This window comes from Macaca mulatta, chromosome 9 (genome assembly GCF_049350105.2).
Source record: "Macaca mulatta isolate MMU2019108-1 chromosome 9, T2T-MMU8v2.0, whole genome shotgun sequence".
NCBI classification, from domain to species: Eukaryota; Metazoa; Chordata; class Mammalia; order Primates; family Cercopithecidae; genus Macaca; species Macaca mulatta.
The window spans coordinates 15,201,172-15,224,571 of NC_133414.1; the positions used below are offsets into that span (position 1 = coordinate 15,201,172).

At 49.1% G+C, this 23,400-nt stretch overlaps 1 protein-coding gene and 1 long non-coding RNA gene across 24 annotated transcripts in view; one reads left to right on the forward strand and one right to left on the reverse strand.

Moving 5' to 3' along the window:
- Positions 1-305: 305 nt before the first annotated feature.
- The window catches only part of FRMD4A (FERM domain containing 4A), a 379,365-nt gene continuing 356,270 nt past the window's right edge, over positions 306-23,400 (reverse strand). For 10 of the 23 annotated variants that reach the window (XM_015146511.3, XM_015146507.3, XM_077945776.1 and 7 more), the window contains 7 exons: positions 20,789-21,017; positions 17,855-17,911; positions 14,721-14,958; positions 13,713-13,880; positions 10,933-11,822; positions 8,765-8,861; positions 306-1,454 (listed from right to left, as the gene is read on the reverse strand). In XM_015146511.3, the coding sequence (XP_015001997.1) occupies positions 1,352-1,454; positions 8,765-8,861; positions 10,933-11,822; positions 13,713-13,880; positions 14,721-14,958; positions 17,855-17,911; positions 20,789-21,017 (1,782 nt within the window). In that variant the 3' untranslated portion in view covers positions 306-1,351. Of the gene's footprint in view, positions 1,455-6,248; positions 6,321-8,764; positions 8,862-10,932; positions 11,823-13,712; positions 13,881-14,720; positions 14,959-17,854; positions 17,912-20,788; positions 21,018-23,400 lie in introns of all 23 variants that reach the window. The other 13 variants (XM_015146514.3, XM_077945778.1, XM_077945774.1 and 10 more) reach the window with 3 other exon arrangements.
- LOC107000049 (uncharacterized) lies at positions 1,557-10,244 on the forward strand. Its single transcript, XR_013397930.1, has 4 exons — positions 1,557-1,690; positions 2,535-2,680; positions 8,702-8,776; positions 9,786-10,244. It is a non-coding gene; the product is annotated as an uncharacterized LOC107000049 (long non-coding RNA).

Here is a 23,400-nt window from a genome sequence, read left to right on the forward strand (position 1 = left end):
TTGGTATCTGCACACAAATGTGGTGCATGACAGTAAGTGATGATGTGGACACATGGGCCCTTTGGGAGCTGGTATTTTTTTCAACCCTGCTCTGCCTGTTGGCTAGTAGACACATGAGTCAAATCTTTCTACCTAAGGGCATAGTTGGGTTCTTGGAATAAGTGACACATGGGAGAAGTCGGATCTGAGCTCTTTTGTCACACAAGTGCTAATGAACAGAAAATGAGCCACAACAGTTAAACACTGAATGGATCGCAATGTGCTTTTCCCTTGGTTTCCCATAAAAAAGAAAATGAAACACCTTGTGCAAAAAAATAGGATATGCTTTTACTGGTTTGTTTTAATGAGAGAGAACCACTTTTGGCCATTATCACCTTATGTTACTACAAATCCTGAAAGGAAAGCAGCGTTGAGTCTTGGGCTTGGCTGAACCCCCTGCATGGACCGGGGCTAACGGTGCCCTCCATGACTCCTGCGGGTCTCTCTTCCTTTGTGTCCAGATGGATGGCGGCTGTGAGTCGGCAATGCCAGCCAAGACTCCCTCGTCTTCACCGTGGCATTGGGGCAGTTTCTCAGGCCCTCTACGGAGAGAGACGTGGGCCAGTAAGGGAGAGGGCTAGAGAAAGGACACCAGTTTACACAGGGTTGACTTACACTTATGTGTAGTAGTAGTTCAGAATTTAAACGAAATTTCCTTGCAGAAAGAATGTCTTCCTCTTGGCCCCTCTTAATTTTTTATGTTTTTATTTATTTTTAATCTTTGGCAGCATAGAACTGATCGTGGTCCTCCGATGCATCTCTGGTGTCGAGAGCTTCCTTTCTCATCTTCCCCTTCCCCCACAGCCACTCCCCACAAGCTGTCCCATCGAGGAATATTTCAGGTGTAAACTGAATATGCCACGAGGCCTCTTCTTCATGAAGTGCTTGATTGGCCTACTTACGGGTGGCAGGCTGGACACAGCTGACCGTCTTTCTGGTCACCCTGTAACTCAAGTCCCCTTTCTTGTTCTCTCCCAATGCTACTTGTCCGCAGGAATTGGATGCCAGCCGGCCCCCCTGACGGTTCCTGGCCTAGGGGCTGTCATGACAGAGGGAAGCCACCAAGGTGCCATTGAGGATTGGTGTCTGGCTCTCCATGGGCAAGAGCGCCAGGGGACACACAGTGGGACCGGAACCTTCCAGAGTGTCTCCTCAGTCAGGTTTTCGAGGGGGAGGGAATGCGGAGACAGGAGAAAAAAAGTGCTGAGGGCCGAAGCTGGTGCAGGGTGACGGTGCGTCTGGGTAAGGCAAATGAGAGGCAGTGAGGTGATCTCAGAATGGCGTTGAGGCGGTCAGATTAGGCCGGGCTGGCTCACACGAGGGTCCCGGGCTTGGCTTTTTCCTGCCCGTACCACTGGACATCAGCTAGTTCTGGATAGAGGGAGGAATCCAGGAAACAGCTATCATTGTAGCCCCTGTGGGAGGCCCAAGAAAGGAGATGAGACAGTTAGTGGAGGAGGACGGGCTCAGCCAGGCCTAGACTGAGAAGGATGTGTTCACCTTGACAGGGCCCTGTGCTAATCACGAGTCTTTCCTGTTCAGAGCAGTGAGGCCTGAGACCCTCAACAGTGCTGCGTGTACAGAAGGCCCCAGAATCCACACAAAGGGGCCGCCTGAAACCTAGAGCATTTGTGAAGGAGGAAAACGTAAGGTAACGCTTACTCAGTGCGCTGGTTCTTCAACGTAGCTGCATCCAGGGAGCACCTGGGAACTCTCAGAAATACTCATGCCTGGGCCCCGCCTCGGGAGACAATGGCCTAATTGGTTTGGGGTGTGTTTGAGCGCTGGGAGCTGCCAAAGCTCCCACCAGGTGATCCTCATATGCAGCCGAAGCCAGACCCTCCGGGCTGTCCTCAGGGGACTTTTCCCACGGGACAGCTGCTGGGGTTGTCCTCCGTGAGACCCCAGGGCTAACCAGATGTCACTAGGACATTTTCATTCTGTCCGGAAAGAACATTCGAAATGTGAGGTTTCCCTATAGTGAAACTGTGGTGGTATTTTGAATTGTGTTTTAAAAGTTTTAAAAAAATGGTGACGTTGCTTTATTCTAAATAACATGTATTGTTTTGTGATTATAAAAGTGTGTTCATTTAAAATATACAGGAAAGTCTATAGAAGAAAATAAAAGGCTTTTTTTTTTTTCTTTTTTTAAGTATTTTAGGTAGGTATCACCATTTAGGTTGGGTAGAAGTAATTCTTAAATCTCGAGAAGCAATCATAGATAGGTGGAAGCCGATAGTCATTACTAGGGATCATGATTAGGAAAAACAGCCTCTCTCCAATGATCCTGAATGAGCCTGTTGAATTCATCTCCTGCAACTGATCTCCCCGTGGGGAGTGCTAGGGGAGTGGTGAGGGATGGGTGACAGGAGGGGACCCTAACCCAATGTAGTTCGGAGCAGGTGAGTTTTAGGAGCATTTCAGTACCAAACACAGCTTCACGACTGAGAATCAGCAGTCATCCCCAGCTTTGTTTCATTTGCTAACCTCTCTAGGAACAACTGGATGTTGTAAATGTTTCTCATCTGGCCTGAAAATCCACGAAAGCTGGAAAATCCCAAGGCATCTGTGCATATACTGGTGGATTTTAATGAGAGTCCTGTGCTTGGAGCACCAGAAATAAACCAGCTTCAGAAGTAAAGTAAGAAAAGGCCCTTGATTATGACACTGGCCACGGGTATTACTATATGTAGGTGGTAAGTGGACGTTTCTGGGATACCTGTCCTGCAAACTTTCTTTCCACCCTGAGCTGACTTTTGAAATTGTGCCTGACTGAAAAACTTCTAAGGGGAGAGGTGGTTGGGCCCTCCAGGGGTCCTGTGTTTCTCTTAGGGGGACAATCTCTCCCTAATTCCATGTGGTCCTGGTGGTGTTCTCCACCATGCTGCCATCCTCACTCCCGGGGGGACCAGGGGACAAGGAACCCAGTGGGGCCGGGCCAATGAGTCCCCCGATCACAATCCCTGGTTCAAAGATGGCCATGTGCCTGAGCAGCTTTGAAACCACAGAGATGTCATTTCCTCCTGAGAACGAAGTTAACAGGAGGAGGAAGCAGAGCTAGAGATAGAATGAGACCCAGCCAGCCCAGGCTCCAGTGACATCAGCCGGTACATGCTCTTGTTTGCTTACTCTTGTTAAACTGAGTTTTTCATATGTAACTAATGAATACTGGCACATGTAAGTAGTTTCTTAAACTGTTGATGAAATGTTTGTTTCTAACACGAACATGATCTGGCTCTGTTTGGGACAAAACTTCCCTAAGGGGCTTCATGAGATCTAAAGAACCACTGTAGCCAGTGTTTCCCAAAGTAGTCCTGTGAGTTGCTCTGAGGGGAAAAAAAAGGTTCCATGGATAAATACATTTGAGGAGTCTGCCTTTCAGAGGCCTGAAATGTAAATGTATATATTAAAGGTTCTGAGAAGTCCTGGATTACTGTTTGCCCCAGAACTTCTGGAACAGTATCACCTATGAAGATCCACAGAACACACTTTGAAAAACACTCTTAAATAGGCTAATATTATAAAATGAGGTTGACTTATCTTGTATGTTGGATCCTGAACAGTTTCTGGTTCAAACTATTACTGTTAAAGTTGAGTAATAATTGTGACAATATAACCTGCTTCACAGGGACTAAAAGTCCACTATGTATTGATCATAAAGGCTCAAGGAGAGACCACCGAGTTCAAAGCAGTGACTGGATAAGGCAGTAGATGAGGTTAAGGGTTCCTGTGGTGGTTTATTCGGTATGTGAAGAGCCTAACCCTGTGCTGTTCTCCTTCTGGGTCACAGAACCCATACATGACAGGGCACTGGGATCTGGATGATGGGGTGGGAGATGCTGGATCGGTGGTTTGGTTCTCAGGTGGCTCCCCGAGGGGCCACAGTATGGAAACCCTGGCCTGCTCCTGCCTCTGAGGAAACTAGAGCTGGAGGAAAAGAGGTAAAGATGTATTTTTCCAAAATTGTGATGTCTTACACGGAATCTTTCTTAGTGCTTCCCCATCATTACTGAAGTATGTAAGGTAGTTTTAAAGCTATAAATGTTGCTTCATGTATTGGTCTCTTATTCTCAAGTTTATTCTCAAGTTGGGGGAAGAGACCCTTGTTCTGGCTGCTCAGCTAAGCCTTTCAGTACAAATTCAATTTTAGGGTAATAGTCAAGGAATGCCATGTGCTACGAAAGCAAAATTAATGAGAACGACCATTTAGGAAGCATTTATTCTTCATGAATAATACAAATGGGGCCACTAAATAGTTGCCCTAGTAAAGTCAAGTCAGTCATTCACTGGAATATGAGCTGGGGCAGGATGAAGATGTAGCTGTGCTCTCTAAACTGTGGCCCAGCAGAGCAGCTTAGCACTGGGCAGTCTGGGTCACAGAAGTGACAACGTCAGAATCTGTGAGGGCCAGTGCCTGTGGGGGCTTTCCACAGGAAGAATGCGCTTTCCCAGAACTATGCTCAGAGACGTGTGGCCTGCAAAGTGTACTGGCCAGGGGCCCTCTGATACCAGACAGATGGCAAATTCGCCCACATCTCACAGGATTGTGTGGTTTTTAAGTGCTTGGCATAGGGAGGTGGGGCTGCTGGGAGGGAGGAATTTCAAACTGAATTATTTTTGTAAATGTATAACTTACAAAACAACTGGTAGCACATACTTGGGTTGTTGAATAGTCCTGCAGTTGGGGACGAGGCCCTCTAGAGGCATCCTGTCTCACCTGGTCTGGGAAGGTGCTGTTGCTCAGTATATGCAGGTGTGTCCCTGCATGTGCACACATGTATGCATGTAGATATTTCAAGCAGATGTGCTTACATTTCCACAGCAGCTCTTTCAAACCTGGTTAGTTCTAGTTCTGGCTATCATCCCAACCTCCATCACCTTTAACAGATGAGATGATCGGCCCTTCCATACTGGGGGAGAAAAAGGCCATTCTTCCTACTTCAAAAATACTGTTCTCATGACATCATCCTATCTTAAAATCTCTTCTTTTTTCTGGCACTGGCCAGGGGGTGGTCTACCTTCCTTCCAAAGCCTAAGTCCCTGTCCCCCGATTCCCCATCTGCCAACTTGGCAATATTGTCCGAGCTTGTTCTCTTCAGGAAACAAGACTCTCTGTTAACCACCCCTCACGCTTGTCTGTGCATCCGTGTTTTTGCACTTGGAATGGTCTCTCCCTGTCTCAACCCCCTCCTCCCACCGCAGGCTTCTGAGCCAGGCTCACATAACATCTCTGTGAACTCAAAAGTCACCCTCTCGTTTCTGAATCCTCTCAGCGTTTTGTTTCTAAGTCTTAGAGCACTGAATACATAAGTGTGGCAGTTTCTCATGCTCCTCGTATATCTCCTGATAGACTGTAAGGGTCCTGGAGCTAGGAACCAGACCAGGTGTTTTCTGCCCCTGTGCTTTGCAAATTTCGACATGCATTTTATTCACTCAGGAATCTTGTTAAATGCACACTAGGTTCAGTAGGCCAGGGTGGTGCCCAGGAGTCTAACTTTCTAACAAGCTCCCGGGTGATGGTGGTAGCAATAAAAATGCTGGCTTATGGACATTTCGAAAAGCAGTGCTCATAGCCTTTGGTACTCAGCACAGCTGTTAAGAATGCTGGGATGAAATGATGGGGGTGCTTCTGGATCAACTCAGTCTGCCCTTGGTGCTTTGAAACTTACATTGCAGTGATGCTGTTCTTTTCAGGAACAGTAAAATGTCTACAAATATTTGAATATAGGTAGAACATGGTGAGTCTAAAACATACTTTGGGGCCAGGCGCACAGATCACTTAAGGTCAGGAGTTCGAGACTAGCCTGGCCAACATGGCGAAACCCCGTGTCTACTAAAAATACAAAAATTAGCCACGTGTGTACCTGTAGCTACTAGGGAGGCAGGAGAATCGCTTGAACCCGGGAGGCAGAGGTTTCAGTGAGCCAAGATCATGCCACTGCACTCCAGCCTGGGCAACAGAACAAGACTCTGTCTCAAAACATACTCTGGGGGTCTTTTCTGGGAAGCAGTGTTGGGAATATCTAACATCTGATGTAAGAACCTCCATCTAAAAACATATAGTTCGCCATGTATCTGGAAATAAGGCATAAATACAGCACTCAGATGTATCCTTGTGGAAACGGTGACACGGAGAAAAGCAACACACATGCAGCACATGTGGGACCACAGACTCATGGGCAGTAGGAACAAAACTCCTCTTACGGTACCTCTATTCATCAGTACTTTGGTGAGGTGGAGACTCAGACCCATCCAGAATGGGTGAGTTTTCTGTTGCTTCTCTGAACAAAGGAAAGCAGGAGGAGGAAGAGAAGAGAGGTCATGTTACAGAGAGAAACTGACACAGACACGATTAGCAGCTTAGTAATACATCCGAAAGGCCCACCGATTAGATACCTGAGTTAGCAACAGATCATACAAGTCATGCAGTACTTTCAGTCCCCATAATTGAGTCAAAGACGTAATTTGTTAGGAGGGATGGGCCCTCTTTGGCACCTTTTACCCATGGCCTCATTTCGTGTCACATCATAGCAAAGAGTTTATGCAAGAACCAAAATAGCTGTTTTGTTTCAGATTTGTCTTGAGTCCTCACTAGTTGTACATGGTGAAATAGGCAAGATTCAAGACCATCTTATATGCGTAGGACCCTGAGGAGTGCTTGTACATTTCAGAGCCTGTTGCCAAATACAATCATATATTTGGATCGGGTGAGACTGGGCATGATTCAGAAAAGATCTACAGAGGGATCTTAAGTTTCTTGTTTAGTCACTGGAGGTATGTATTATATATATGAAAGATGTGTCATTCTTTTATGAGCTAATCTTGGTGAGACTCTTAGACCCTAAACCTTGCAGAGGCTGCCTGGCCACACAGGTGAGAGCTGGGGTGTGGGTGGTACGTGAGTAGGTGTTAATGATCTAGAGTTAAGGACAGAGGGGCAGCTACTGCCCGACAGACAGCCCAAGAAGTAGGAGTAGACACAGGAACAGCGAGTTGGGGCTCCAGTTTCCCTTATTTTAAAAGGAATTAGAGGCAGCATGGGATTGGTCAGTGATGGTCAAACTTGAGTGTGTGTCAGCATCACCTGGAAGGCTTATCAGAAAGCAGCCTGCTGGGCTCCACCCCCAGAGTTATGGATGTTTTTAGGTTACAGGTGAGCCTGAGAATTTGCATTTCTGATAAGATCCTGGGTGAGGCTCTCACGTGCTGCTGCTTTGGGACCACACTTAACTACCGGTATAGTGGGAAAACACAGGGTTATAGTGGGAAAACACAGGGTTTGGGGTCACAGAGGGCAGAGCTAGGATTCCAGCTCCCTCCAGCTGTCAGACTTTGGGCCAGGCACTTAGTTCCTCTGAGCCTCATCTATGAAACTAAAACGTCTGGGTATTTCTGTTGCCAGGGGACGATAAGGATTATATGAGCTGTGTGTTAGAAGCTGCTCCCAGCCTTTGAGTACACAGCAAGCACTCAGTGTTAGAACCCTTTCTCTCTTACCAAAAATGAAGGCTCCAGAAAACCTTGTGTAAAAAATTACTACAGATAAACCTGCTACAGATAAACCTGCAGGAACAAAAATGCCGGCCAGTGCCTGTAATCCCAGCACTTTGGGAAGCCGAGGTGGGCAGATCACCTAAGGTCAGGAGTTCGAGACCAGCCTGGCCAACGTGGTGAAACCCTGTCTCTAATAGAAATTTGCCAGGTGTGGTGATGCACACTAGTAATGCCAGCTACTAGGGAGGCTGAGGCAGGAGAATCACTTGAACCGTGGAGGTTGCAGAGAGCTGATATTGTACCACTGCACTGCAGTCTGGGCAACAGAGTGAGACTCCATCTCAAAAAAAAAAACGGCCAAGTATGAGGCCTGAAAGGCAGGCATTAGAGCCAATTCTGGAATTGTGCTTTTCTCATGATTCAACTCACAGCCAGTTGTCAGATTTTCCCAGACATCCCCCTGATGCTCCACCAAACCAGGAACCAGACAAACCGAGGAAGGGGACTCCTTACTCCTCTAACCAACAGATGTTGACAGAACATCTACTTAGAGTGATGTCTCAGGGGCAACAGAAGAGGCAGGTGCTGTAGGGCCAGGTGGGTTACCTGTGTCTGCCAGACCCTCCACTAGGTCAGAACAGCCTCACTGGCCCCGAGATGATAATGCTGTAGGCGAACTCGTCAGGCTATCAAAAGAGCCGCCTGTCGGTTTCATTTATTTTGCTGTGTACGGCTTCCGCTGAAGGCTTCAGGGCGCCTGATCTCCTTTGTGTGTTGATAAAGAGCAAGTGCTTGGCCACGACATAGCCTTTTTTCTTGCATCCTGAGACATCCTAAGACAGTGGCCGTTTCACCTGCCTCTCAGGGTATTTGCTGTCTTCAGCTCTCTTTCTCCCCCTGACATTCGTGCCTGGGTACAATCCCAACTGAAATCAAATGCTGTCTGGAAATCTGACCAAAGCAGCACAGTCCCACTTCCTGCTTCCATCTCCCCACATCCCAAGGACCACCGTCTACTTTAAGAGAACACAGACAATTCACCTCTATAAAGGCACAGCCAGGGAAAGGAGTAGGCAGAGATGACAGCGGATCATGGGACTTCTCTTGAAGACACTTCCCAGTGACGAACGCTCATCGTCCATTTACTGACTTATCCTTATGTCACTAGGATCTGAATATCTACAACACACTTTCGAGTGGACACAGTGAAGAACATGGAAGGAGAACTCACCCAGTCTGCCAGGTTAGGATGTGGTGGGGGCTGCTTGGGGGAGTGGCTCCAATTTCACTTGACGGTGTCGAGCTTCTCTGGCTTTGAGGTAAGGCAGCTATATGCAGGTGGTGCAAGAAAGGCAGAGAGCAGACAGGGATCAGACACAGGTGGAGGAGCTTGTGACCTGTTGGCCGACACCAACCCAGTGGCCAGAGGTCACCATTTCCAGGGATACTGGAAAGGACCCCAGGGCAGGGTCTTGGCATCCCTATGGCATGGTCACAGTGGGGAACCATCTCTGCATCCCACCAATTCTATTTTCTCCCCACTACCATGCACCTTCATTCTGAGTCAAGTTGACCTGGGATCCTAGGTCCCCACTTTGCCACCAGGAAGTGGCCATAGGGATGGTGACAGCTTCAACAGCAGCAAAGAACCTGATGTCCACATAGTCCTTTGAGTGAGACCTGAGCAGGGCTCATACAGGGATGACATATTTCTCTGGCCCCAGGGCATTTTCAGTGTAGCCCCATTGTGAAATTGTTTCTCTCCATTGTGAAGAGAGGGCATCCACAAAGGTTCTCAGAGCCTGTTCTCTCTGCTGTTTCAGGCTTATCATTGCTACTGTAGTACAGTTTGAAGGGAGCAGGGCTTTTAGGGCTTTTAATAGCTCATCCAAATCTGAGCACTAGGCATTTATTGATGTAGGCAGTATGGAAGTCCAGTTGGAAAGATTTAGTAGGAAGTCAATCCTACTTAAATGCATCCTTTGCTTTTTTGGTAATGGAATGTTTTCCATCAGTAAACCTCAAATACAGCTTCTTAAAAATTTTAGTCTAAAATATGTTCCAGAAGATCTACCTAATCTCTTTACATAAAGCAAATCTACTAGACAAGTGCTGCAATTTTGATAGAACATAAGCCCTCCTGTTTGGAGATATTTACAACACATTGGTTCTTTATCTAATAGGGTCACAGATGATCATACTCAAGATCTTCCTGGGGAGTCAATGGCAAATTTCACTGGGCTATTTTACAGGTGAAGAAGGAGCATAAAGAAGGTTCTAGGACCTTGAAGTCCACGGAACACCCACTATTGCCTGATCTCTGGAGCTTGTCATTTGGCCATTGGACCCTAATAAACATGTCCACCAGGATGTGGGGATAGAATGCCGGAGCCTGGCTCACCTGGGCAGCCAGGTTCTTCCTCTTTGCCCTGCTGTCTCCAGGCACCAAGAATTTCCTCCAGTTCCCCAAAGATGAACCCCCCATTATCTCAGGTCACTGTTTCCCCTGATCTTTGCCAAATTCCTGACTCAGAGTTCCTCCCATTTGCTTCTGACTCTCATTTTATTCTTACAATGTTTACCATTTCTGTTCTTCTCAGTGTCCCTCTCTGAGTGGTAAGAATATGTTAATAAGCCAGTGCTGTGACCAGAGCACAAGGCAATTGCTCATGTTGGTCAGTGTCACTGTTATTAAATGTAACTTAAAGGAATGGGTGGTTTCTTCCATTTTTTTTTTAAACTTGATTCAATACCACCCAATGCTCTTGACTACAAGAATATGAGGGAAATTTTCAGACATACCATCAAGGATATTGAAGACACTTAACAAAAATATAGTTTGTGGCTGTGGCGTATCATCGTCGAAAAGGGAAAGCCAGGAGCAGTCAAGAATTCTGTCAAACGCCCAGCTCTGGCACTCTGGTTATTAGCCAGTCTGCCCCCATCTGGGGAGACACTGGCCAAATCTTTAGACTTGACCCAAGCCCATCCCCAACCCAGTTTCCTTTGCAAGCTGCAGCTGTGGGCTTTCACTGGAATACTCTCCTCACTAGGGTAAAAGACTCACCTTTGGTTGGATAAACCCGGAGACATTACCTAAGTTTCTTAGATTTCTGTCCTTACAAGGAGAAATGGGGGGGCTGGCCCAGTGTACTCTGGAGGATCAAGTGCACCCTTACATGCAAGATTAGGGTAAGAACAGGGCGGGGGCGGGGTGGGGGGTCAACAAAGGCCTGAAAGACCTCAAGTCTCCCGCATCTGACAGCAGGGTTCCCAGAATTAATGACTCCCGTTCCTCACTGCACCCAATTCTAAGGGTACCTCCCGGCAGCAGCCCTTGACACCAGCGAGCAGTTCGCCCCCAGGCCTTCCCACGTGCGCCCGGCCACCCCTTCTCACCTGACGTGGCCTTGCACATCTGGGGCATCCTGGTGACCCTGCTGTGCGCCACGAAGGTGCTCTGGGAGGAGGTGCTGTACTGCGAGCCGCTGTCTGAGGAGGTGGAGCTGGTGTGCGACAGGCGGCTGTGCTCCTTGTGCGAGGCGGTGGAACGCTGGTACCACTGGCGCAGCTCGTCTGAGACGGCAGCACGGCCCGCGCCCTTGTCGTGGGCACCCTCGCGGCCCAGCGACGGAGTCCGCAGGATCTGCGATCGCGACGGCGTCAGGCGGCCCGTGTCGCCTTCGTCGCCGCCGCCGCCACCGCGCCAGCTCTCCTTGAACAGGCCGCCCGCCGTGTAGGAGTTGGAGGTCTTGAACTGAGCCTTGACGCTGTAGTGGCCCTCCTGGTCGCTCTCCAGGCTGCGCACCACCACGGGCGTGGCGCCGCCCTCGATGTACAGCGGGTACTCCTTGATGCGGTACTGCGAGCTGGGCTGGCTCTGGCTGTGCAGGTACACACCGCCCCCGGCGCCCCCTGCGCCCCCCGCGCCCCCGCGTGCCGCCAGGTTGGGCATGCTGCCCGAGCTGGCCGAGCCCAGTGCGCCCGCCGCCCGCTGTCGCTGCCTCTGCCTCTGGCGCGCCTTGGACGGCGAGTCCTCGGCCAGCGTGGAGTAGTTGGCGTTCATCTGCGCCGGGTAGTAGTGCTCCGAGCTCGAGTGGCTGGTGCACGACGAGCAGTCGTCCATGGGGTCCGAGCCATTGCTGCTACGAGTCCGCGGGGTGTAGAAGTCGGGGCTCCCGGTGTCGTTCTCCGAGCCCAGGAGCTTGCCCTGGGACTCCAGGCTGGAGCTCCGGTGCCTAAAGTGCAGTGCAAGGCTGTGCAGTCGCGTGGGGCTGATGTCCACCGACCTGCCAGGAGACGGCCCGGGTTGGTCTGGGGGTGGGGGGTGGGCCCAAGGAGGGGTGCTCCGGGGAGGAGGGGGACCTGAGGAGGGCACTGAGGGCCTCCACCCAGGCTCAGGCCCCAGCCCAGCAAACCAGAGTCTCACTCAGCAGGGCTGCCCCGGGGATCTGGGAACTGCCTGTTGTTTCCAGCGAATGAAACTGCCGGTTGTGACTGGAGGCGAACCTGGCGTCTCCACCTTGATTCCCAGTGGGAAGCGGGACTGAAGCTAGGACTCACAGAAGGGTTTCGATTTTTGTTTTTTGTTTGTTTTTTTTTTTAAGTGTAAAATGATTCTATAGACACAAAGAGAACCACAGAATCATTACTCTAGTATTATGGTTAAACCAGATAGGGCTGGGCACGGTGGTCCATGCCTATAATCCCAGTGCTTCAGGAGGCTGAAGAATTGCTTGAGCCTGGGAATTTGAGACCACACTCTGCAACACAGTTAAGACCTCATCTCTTACAAAAAAATTAGAAAATTAGCTGGGTGTAGTGTTGTACACCCATGGTCCCAGCTAGTCAGGAGGCTGAGGAGGTAGGATCACTTGAGGATGCAGTAAGCTGTGATCAAACCACTGCATTCCAGCCTGGGCAACAGGGCAAGACCCTGTCTCTCTTGGAAAAAAAAAAAAAAAAAAAAAAAAAACAAAACACAAACCAGATGAAATGTCCATATTTACAGATCAGATCAAAAAGCAGTCCTACAGAGGCCCTTCATATAATTTAACCAAATACTATCACATAATCCATATAAATAGACTCCCCTTTCCTGTGAAAACTGGGAAATAGAAGGTTGGTGGCAAATGAGATAATTAAAGAATGATGCAAATACTCACCACACCATTACTTTATCTATAATTCATTCTGCTCGTGTGAGTCCACTCAGGGCTTAGGGAAGTACGTTTGCGAAACACTATCACATGGCAGATGATGTTGCCTGATGCTGGGACTGCATGTGAAATTCACAGGGGCCCCACTGGCCAAGCACAGGAAGAGGTGAGTCCCACCCACTTCCAACTGCCACTCAGAAGGGGGTTGAAAGTCTCCATCACGTGCCCCTCTGTGATCTGGTTTGCTTCTTTTTAGAAAAAGAAGGTGTGGCTAGGAGTGGTGGCTCACGCCTCTGATCCCAGCACGTTGGGAGGCCAAGGCGGGTGGATCACCTGAGGTCAGGAGTTCAAGGCCAGCCTGGCCAACACGGTGAAACCCCGTCTCTACTAAAAAATAAAAAAATTAGCCAGGCGTGGTGGTAGGTGCCTATAATTCCATCTACTCAGGAGGCTGAGGCAGGAGAATCGCTTGAACCCAGGAGGCAGAGGTTGCAGTGAGCCGAGATCGCACCACTGTACTCCAGCCGGGGTGACAGCGTGACTCCATTTCAAGAAAAAAAAAAAAAAAAAAAACCAAACAAACAAACAAAAAAGAAGGTGTGATTCACTGAAGCCTCATTTATGCCTGGCTCTTTTGCTCTTTATGAATTTACATTTTGAGGCACTAAAGGAAGTCCAGTATAAATTTAGGCCTCAGTAGAAAGATGTAAGAGCTCTTCCCATGCTAACCCAGCCAGCCTCTGCTGCCTCTGCTTTGATGAGGAAACTTTTCATGCTCCCTGTCTCCAGGAGCCCAGGGATTCTCTGGCTGGCTCCAAGTGCCCTCTGCATGGGTCTCATGGCTAATGGGGTTGACTGCCGCCAGCTTGGTTTTTTTATTCTGCTTCATTTATCCTCCCGGGTTCAGGTCTGACTGTAGCTCCTCCATTATTTGGGCCAGCTTGGGGCTGGCAATGCCCAATTTTAAAAAGGAAGGCCTGGTCTGAGCAGGGAGGTGGCCCAAAGGCCGGGCAGACTCACCTCGTGGAATGGACGTAGTGGGGACTCCGGACCCGCAGGTCTGGTGTGGACGGCATGCTGGACTGGGAGTTCCAGTGCGGGAGGCCGCGGATGGGGCTGTTCTGCAAGGAGTTGCTTCCTCCGCCTGCTTCCGCACAGCTTCCCGTGCTGGGGAAGCGCTTGTGGCTGCTGCAAAGCCAAGGAGGCCATGTAGTCACCGCCAGACAGACAGCACCTTTCCTGGGGGGCTGGCTAGTTCAGGACATCGATCCCAGCATGTGGGGAAGCTCGCCCGTGACTCCCACCTTGCTTGGTCAGACCTCTACTGTGGTTCTCAGGCTTTCCCCAGCAGTGGGTAGAGTCCTGGTCCCTGAACACCCTCCCCACTCCCTACCTAGGCAATACGAGACAAAAATCCTGGTCAGCCTTCTCTGTAGCAGGCAGTGTGACGGTCCTGCCCTTACAGTTTTTGTTTTCCAAGAAACAAATATTTACCTGTCCTGGCACCCCCTTGGAGCTTGGTAGGGTGATTAAAGGAAATGAGAAAAACAGAGCAGCAGACCCAAACGCCTTCCAAAAAAAAACCTCCCTACAAGGTCAGGCCGGTAATGAGCTGATAATACACAGCTTGGATTTCAGCTGCTTGGCTGGAGAATTCTGCTGGATGAGGAGGTGGAGTTCTGAACCACTGCAATTGCTCCGAGTGGACTTTCACTTGCCATTTCAGAATAGCGCTGCCTGAGATTTCCTAATTAATTCCTCTGGAATTTAACAGCATTCAAACCATCTGTCATCACGTGGATTGTGGGCCAAAGCCCCAATTTCTGAGTCACAAAAATGTACCTCAACAGGGTGGGCAGCAGAGGGCGCTGTGAGCACAGCCCCGTGAAAGGCAAACCCCAGGGGGAGGAACTAGGTTGACGTGGGTTTTGTCATCGTGGATGCTACTTGGGACAGCCCTTTGATTGTGGAAGCAATCACAGAGCGTGGACGGTGGCCTCATTTGGCGTCATTCACGACGCAGCTCACCTGGAATGGCTGTGAGAGGAGCGCTTCTTGACCTTCTCATAGGGTTCATCTAAAGAGGACTCACTCCACATTTTGGGCTTGATGGGAGACCTGTCATAGTCGCTGCGGTGACAGTGCGTCTGTCGGAGTCCCTCCAGGGACTGGGGAGGAGGAGGCCTGTTGTGTGACGGTGGCCGAGGAGGGAGTCCCTTGTGAGGAGAATGTAGGGGGGATATTGTGCTGGTAACCTGACAGTCTTCTGCACAAAGACAGGAAGAGAGGAACTGAGCCCCGGCCATCCTTCCCACAGGCTGAGCCAGAGCCCCCACCCCCATCCACCCGCACCTTGGAGCCATACAGCCAAACCCACACCTTCACCCTTGTAATGAGAAACCCTGAGACTCTTCCCTGGTTGCCAAGACAAGTCAAGACGAGTCAAACCAAACCAGGGCAAGCCAAACCTCCACTGCAGGCGGGACTGCATGGGAAGAGACGCGTCGCTTTGGATGAGACACGAATGGAGTGAAGTCTGACCGTCATTAAATACCACCAACAAATGACTGCTTCACGCCAAACAGCAAAATGTAGTTACTGCTCTAGTGTTGTCTTTCAACAGACGCTAAGCATCTAATTCACTTTGGGAGGGTCTGAGTTCCTGGAGAGTTTTGTCTGTTTCATTTGCTGCTAGATCCTCAGCTAACACATAGTAGCTGCTTGATAAACATTGGTTGGAGAAAAAAAAAAATGAATGAGGGTCTATATGTCCATTGTAAATACCTGCTGGGTGGATCGGGTGTCTACTCTTTGCTTTTTTTCCCCCAGAGCTGTGTTTATTCTCTTTTCATTCTGTATATTTTAAGTTTGAAACTGCCTTAACTTCTTTAAGGAGATGAGCTACAAAGATTATGTATTAATAAATGATTCCCTGCCTCCAGGATAGGAATGATCTAACACGTCAGTGTGCTAGGGGACTTTCAGAAAAAGCAAATTCAGTGAGTCTAGGAGGTGCTGTGGGAGAGGCTGGTCTTGAAGGGACTTGGGCAGGCAAAGAGGAGAAGGAAGGAAGGGCTTGAACCAAAGTGTGGAGGCCCTGAGGGCAGGGTACCAGCTGCAGGCACATCTGGCGGGGCAGGTGCTGGTGAGGTGGGGCAGGCGGAGTGAGGGAGGAGCTCTGGTCAGCACAGCCACCTTCTGTGTGCACATGTGAGCCAAGAGCCTGACGATGGGGGCCTGGAATTCTGAGCTAAGGAGCTGAGATTTTGAAAAGTCACAGGAAAACTTTGCAACATCTTAAGCACGGATGCATCAAGGTGAAAAATCCTGTTTTAGAACTATTCACCTGGCAGCGTTCTAAAACTAGAGACCGAAGAGGGGGATGAATGAAGACTTCAGGCTGGGGCAGGTCAGCATTGAGAAGAGAGAGGAGGGAACGATTCAGGCTTCACGGGGAAGGCAGAGACGGGAGGTGGAGGGGGAAAAAAGCACAGAAGCAAACCTTACAACCAACCAACTACCATTCACTTGCCCCTAAATCCATTTCCAGCCACTCGTTTCACAGCCTAATTCTCAGTCCCCCAGCCATGGACACCCAGTATGTACCCACTCCTCCTTTGCCCTCAAATCAGTAAAGGAAGAGTCCCTAGAAAGACAGCCTGCAGTGGGACCGTGGCATGCAAAACGATGTGCTGACACCTGTGAGGAAGTCCAGGGTCTGCATCTGGAACACGGGGAAGCAGCCGGAATCACAAAAATTACCCACTGACATTACCCACTCAAAATTACCCACTGACATTACCTATTGCTCCAGGCACCCCTCTATTACCAAGGAATCTCTCTCAATTTTTCTTATTCCGTTTCCAGGAGAGACTGGGGTACTCAGAGGCCAACCACAGGGCTGGGATCTCTGATGCTCAAGCCCCCCGTTTCCTTGTAGCCCAATGGCCTCCCCCGTGTGTAATGAAGCAGACAAATATATTCCAGTCTGATTTCTAATAGCACAGCCAAGGTGACTGGGTAAATAACCCGCCAGACTTTCCCCACATCAAGAGCAATCATTATTATTATTGCAATTATCATTATTACTATGACTAGTGTGGACCTTTTATGTTTCCCATCTGAACAGCCACTTATCACTGCCTGCCTGAGGTTTCCCTACAGGACAAAAAAATTAACTGCCACTTAATATATTTCCATATAATTAATGTACCCGCCTCCCAGTGTGATGGTTAAACATCCACTGGAGTATTCTCACATGGTTCTGGGTTTGGTATTCTTACTTCCCCTACGTATGATGGTGGTGGGGGTTGGGGGAGGGACGAGTTCTGTTTTTTTAAGAATTTCCCAAGAAAATATCCTGCTAACTACCAGGTTTTAACAGTTCAATGGGAAATAATAAGACAGTTTTCCAGCCTGAGCGTGTGTCTACCAGGATACCTCCCCTCTTGCTTTCACTACTGCCTTGGGAAGCAACAGTAGGTTTGTTCCATTTCTTCTCACGATCTTTAGACTCTCCTAGTGAGTTTCAATCTTTGACTTGTGATCTAAATCAATTTCTACCTTTTCCTCTAGATACTATGAATACTCAAAAGGAAGCTATACCTAGTGTGTAGATTCTCTGTCTAGTTAACAATGTAGTTTTGGACTGGGTATGGTAGCTCCTGCCTATAATCCTCCTAGCACTTTGGGAGGCTGAGGTGGGTGGGTCGTTTGAACCCAGGAGCAACATGGCAAACCTAGTCTCTACGAAAAAAATACAAACATTAGCCAGCTGTGGCGGCACACTGTAGTCCCAGCTCCTAGGGAGGCTGAGGTAGAAGAGTCACTTGAGCCTAGGAGGCAGAGGTTGTAGTGAGCCGAGATCATGCCATTGCACTCCAGCCTGGGCAATAGTGTGAGACCCTGCCTTAAAAAAAAAAAGTTTTTGGTTTCTAAAAAAGTAAAGCACCACTGATGAAAAGCTCTAATACACATGGGTTTATGCAGCACCTACCCACTCCCAACCAAATAGGTGAATACTGGGAAATGAGAGAGCTTGCAGGGAGCCCAGCTGTCTTTTGGCCTGGCTCTTGCCTTTACACAAGGCAATCCCCAGACTACAAATTCATCTCTGTTTACTCTGAGCTCCAGGTTTGTAAGCAGGAAATGCATAAACCTACCATCCTCAAGAACAAGGGCATCTGAGAGGGAGCTGTCTTCACTGGCAATGTTTCCATCTGAGAAGACAAAAAGCAATAGCCTATGAGTTCAGCACATTCCTTCAACAAAGCCCTATCTGTAAAAACAGTGTGTCTACCGCCACCTCATACCTTTCTCTTCCTAACCAGAAAGAACCCACCAGATACAATACAAATGCTGCTGGGTGTTTGACAGTCCCTGTGGCGGGTCATTGGCTCAGCTCCCCACCCCGACACTGCCATGTGCCCTAGCCTTTGTTTGTGCCCTGGTTTCATAGAATACTGCAATGCAGAGTGGCTTCATATCGAATATAAAGGCTGCCCCAGCCCGATTAAACCACATCATTGTCCCTGCACAAACCCAGGGCATGTACCAGCGAAACCAAAGGACGCAAACTGCTTTTTATTCTACAAATGTGAAACTAGGGTAGGCACTTTGCTTTGCTTCTGTGGCAATAAACGGCTTCTCAATAAACTTTGTAAGTCATTAGTAGAGAAAACAAGCGTGCTAAATACAGGCTCCATCTCTCCAAAGCTTATTTTTATAGATGCCATTCAATTAACCAGGAGAACACGCCCAAAAGGGAGAGAGTAAAATAATCCTCCCTGTTTCACTGCTGGGGAAACTGAGGGGTAGGAAGGGAAGAGCGGTTTGTCTGAGGTGGTTTTGCTCTCCGGCAACGCAAGCAAAGGTCCTAAGTCTTCAGGTTCCAAGTTTGGTGTTTTACCTCTTAAAATAATATGCTAAGGAACTAGCAAGAACGTTAATCACTCCTCTAGTTCAAGTGCGCCCTTGGATGTTTCTGTAGGAAACATCTTTCTGTTGGGAACCCCTAACTGCCTTGGAGGGCGTAGAGGATCTCAAATGGAGCATCAGAAAGAAGCTGAGGGAGCTTTACTAGGTGGCGGGGGAAAAGTTGTGTGGTCTTGGCCAAGGACAACAGGATGAGATAGGGAAAGATGGTTATTCCAAATTTCCTAGAGCAAAGGAGTTTCTAAAACTTCTCTTTTTAACTAGGAATTCACTTTATTCTTGTTGCATGATGGACTCTGAGCAACCAGGAGCTCTGACTTCCGCATCTTGGAATCTTCAGCACATCATTGCTACCCTAAGATGCCCACGAGTTTAGGCTGCAAATCTGTATCTGTCTATATCCATCTATGTAATTGTAGTGAAATATATATAACATCACATTTGCCATGTTAACATTTTTTTTTTTTTTCAGAGATGGAGTCTTACTATATTGCCCAGGCTGGAATGCATGGTTACTCATAGGCGTAATCATAGCAGACTACAGTCTCAAACTTCCGGCTCAAGCGATCCTTCTGCCTCAGGCTCCTGAGTAGCTGGGACTACAGGTGCATGCCAATATGCCCAGATTAACTGTTTTTCTTTTTCTTTTTTTCTTTTTTGAGACAGAGTATTGCTCTTGCTGCCAAGGCTGGAGTGCAATGGCACGAGCACCATCTCAGCTCACTGCAACCTCCGCCCCCCGTGTTCACGTGATTTTCCTGCCTCGGCCTCCTGAGTAGCTGGGATTACAGGTATGCACCACCACACCTGGCTAATTTTTGTATTTTTAGTAGAGACAGGGTTTCTCCATGTTTGTCAGGCTGGTCTTGAACACCTGACCTCAGGTGATCCGCCCGCCTTGACCTCCTGAAGTGTTGGGATTACAGGTGTGAGCCACTGCGCCCAGCCCCAGCTTAACTATTTTTTTTTTTTTTTTTTTTTGAGACGGAGGCTTGCTCTGTCGCCCAGGCTGGAGTGCAGTGGCCGGATCTCAGCTCACTGCAAGCTCCACCTCCTGGGTTTACGCCGTTCTCCTGCCTCAGCCTCCCGAGTAGCTGGGACTACAGGCGCCCGCCACCTTGCCCGGTTAGTTTTTTTGTATTTTTTAGTAGAGATGGGGTTTCACCATGTTAGCCAGGATGGTCTCGATCTCATGACCTTGTGATCCGCCCGTCTCGGCCTCCCAAAGTGCTGGGATTACAGGCTTCAGCCACTGCGCCCGGCCAACTATTTTTAAGTGTACAGTTCATTGACATTAACTACATTCACACTGTTGTGCAACCATCACCACCATCCATCTTCTGTTTGAATAATATTTTCATTTTTCCAGACTGAAACTCTGTATCCATTAAGCATTAACTCCTCATTCGCCTGTGCCCTCATCCCCATAGTAACCACTATTCAACTTTCTGTCTTTCTAGAGCAAAGGTAGTTTAAATATGCATACACTTGGAGGAAAGCTTGATTTATATTTTCAATAATTCACTGACTTAGACAAGAAGGATTCTAACAGTTTAGGGGATTTGATGCTTTGTGGGTGGATATTGGGGGATTTCCTTCTACAGTTTACCAAAGGTCATCACCCAAATTCCCCGCCCCTGACTGGAGCTCAGGGTTCCAGACAATCAGATGGTCCAGTCTCCCCAAGCCTCAGCTCTTGGGATAGGAGGCCCCTGGAAGTACAGGGACCAGCGGGTTGGCAGAGGCTGCTCGAAGAGAGGGATCACTGCTGCTGTGCACCCCAGTCCCACCTGTCCTTCCAGATTGAGTAGGGGCGCTCAGGTCCCTGAGTGTCAGAGCCTGGGCTAGCCTAGTCAACTCAGCTCAGTTCACAGTGAGGGCTGAGAAGAATGCTAGCTCCTGGCTGCAGGTTCTCCCAGGGAGGAAGCCAACAGTGATACCAACAGTTTGATTCATACAATCCCTTCATCTGCGTCTGCATCCACTTGGTTTCTCTCACGTGGGATCAGGCCTTACTCGCTTCATTTTATGGATGGACAAATGAAGGCAGTGGGCAGTTAGGTGGCTGCTCAGGTCATGCAGGGGCCACTCGTGGGACCTGGCGTCTGGTTCCCGGGGCCCGGGCGTGGGAGTGGGGTGGGGACAGCCCAGTTGGCACTGACCGTCTATGATCAGCGAAGCCCTCTGGGTGGGTTTCTTTCCAGACTTGATGCGGTTCTCATTGATCGCATTTTCAATCTCTTGCAGTTTCTTCAGTGCATTCAGATATGAGGTTTTCCTTTGTTTCTTCAGTTTTTTGCTGACGTTGGGATCACTGGCTAGGCGGCGGGCAGCCTCTGTAATCTGGGACTGAATGGCAAACTCTCGTTCCAGGCGTTCCAGCTCAGCTTCCTGTGGGAGGGAAAGCACCGGTTTGTGTTACTGGGGATGCTGAGCAGGGAGACACTCATACTTCCCTCCCCAAGGTCCCTGTCCTCTCCCCAAGGCAAGCTCAGTTCCTTGGGAGACACTCTTAAAAGTAGCTCCACTCCTAAAATCTTCATCCACTGAAGTCCCCAGACACACCCACTGTTATAACCCTTGCTCCTGTTACTTTCCGGAGATAAGTGTTGGTCTGAACACTGTCACCATCACTGAGAACAGAGTTCCCACACGGCAGGTCTAGGGATCGCTTGGCTGTGTTTGACTGTCTCCAGCAAGGTTCATTAAGACAAACCAAAGCCTTTGTGGAGAGTCACAGCCCATGTGGTTGCCACTTCCTTTCCATTTTGGATGTAGGATGCAGCATGATTTTTAGTTTCTTTATGCCATTCTTCTCTGTGGACTTGCTACCAAGGAACTCACACACATGAAGCTAATGCACGGGCCTCTGACTCACACATCTTGTCTTTCCCCGTATCCCCACTCACCCGCGTGTCTTTCGGGAGCTCTTTTTTTTTAGATGGATCCTGCTCTGTCACCCAGGCTGGAGTGCAGTGGTGCAATCTCTGCTCATTGTAACCTCCACCTCCCAGGTTCAAACGATTCTCCTGCCTCAGCCTCCCAAGTGGATGAGATTACAGGCACCTGCCACCATACCCAGCTAATTTTTGTATTTTTAGTAGAGATGGGGTTTCACCATGTTGGCCAGGCTGGTCTCAAACTCCTGACCTCAGGCTATCCTTCCGCCTTGGCCTCCCAAAGTGCTGGGATTACAGGTGTGAGCCACCACGCCCGGCCTTGGGAGCTCATTTTGCAAGCTCTGACTGTCCCTTCCCCATCTGCCTATTCATGGATACTCTGCTGGGCTACACCTGGGCCCTTCAAGGGGCATGGATGGACAGTGGGTGGTGGTGGTGGCAGTCCCCCTCCCACCCACCCCCACCCCCGTCCAGCTCATTAATGTCCTTCCCCTCTTTTTATTGTACTCCCTCCCACCTCCATCCTTCCTTTTGCCAAGAAGTACAGATGGATGAGATTCTCCTCAGAGTTTGGGGACTGGGAAGAATGAAGCTGTGGCTGTCAAAAATGCCTGGTGGACCTAGCGGATGACACCTAGACAGCATGTTTGCTGTTGTCCCCTGTGCTGACCAAGCCTCTCCTCTGCAGATGCATGTACACCAGCTGCTGAGGGATGGGGCGAGGCAGCTCGTGCACGTGTGCGTGAGGATTTGGGGGGTGAATGTAGAATCCCCTGCAAAGTGTCAGATTGTTCATTTTTCTATTTCCTCTCTTCCCTAGTAAAACCCCTCTGGATGACAGCTAGCTCTACACAGCACCTTGTTGGTTGAGATTTTGAGCAGTGAGCTGTCTCACTGACAGGGTCCTGCAAGGTGGGCATACTTGGGAGCCTGCAGGAGAGGTAGAATGTTTGCCTAACCCCACAGCTAGTAAACCCAGGACAAATGCATCGGCAGCTTCTCAAGGCCAAGGAGAGAGCACACATCTTGCCCTAGGAAATTCACAGACATGCTGACATTTGATGGGAACTGATCTAGCCAAATAGGAGGAGATCAACTGTTGGCTAGAATCAACAGATCTTCCTGTTTGGTGGCTCAGTAAAATATCCTTGCCTCCTGGCACAATGCACCATGCTGGAGACTGCCATCAAGGAGAAGTTCTTTGCCTGATCTCATTGACTTTTGAGCACTTTAAGCCTAAAGGGAGTGGGAACAAGCAGCGAGAGGAAAAGGTGAAGGTTAAAGGGAACTATTTTGGAGTTAATAAACTCCTGAATCCTGCCAAGGCTGGCTGCACTGTTCTCTCAGAGGGAGAAGAATATCGACATGGACTCCTGCCTGGGGTCTTGAAATAGGCAAGTCACCAAGGGACAAAGATTGTTCTGTGAGTTTGGGCTCCCCGGGGCAGCTGTTCCTGAGCTGTTACAATGGCCCTGGCGCCAGACACTGATTCAGAGTTTTGTGGGGGAGCCCAGGACAAATTCTCACTATTTAAACTAAGACAAGTCCAAGGCTGAATGCCCTGTCCATGCAAATGTCTGCCTGTTACATGAACAGGGAAGCAAAGTGCATTTCCAGGAGCCGCAGCAGAGACCAGGTGACCGTCTCATGCTTCTCAGAGGAACCTTGCAGAACGCCAGCTGCTCCTGTGCTGGTTCCTTTTACGAACTTAGGAAAGATCATGTGTGGGGACAGGCAAGGAAGCACATGGCTAGGGCATTCTCAGGGAGCTAAAGTCATGCGGTACTGAGAAGCGTGGAAGGTGTGGTGGGACTCTGGGAAGACCAAGGAGGGTGTTGGGGGAACTACCTAAAAGCGGGGTCCCTTTTTAAAGC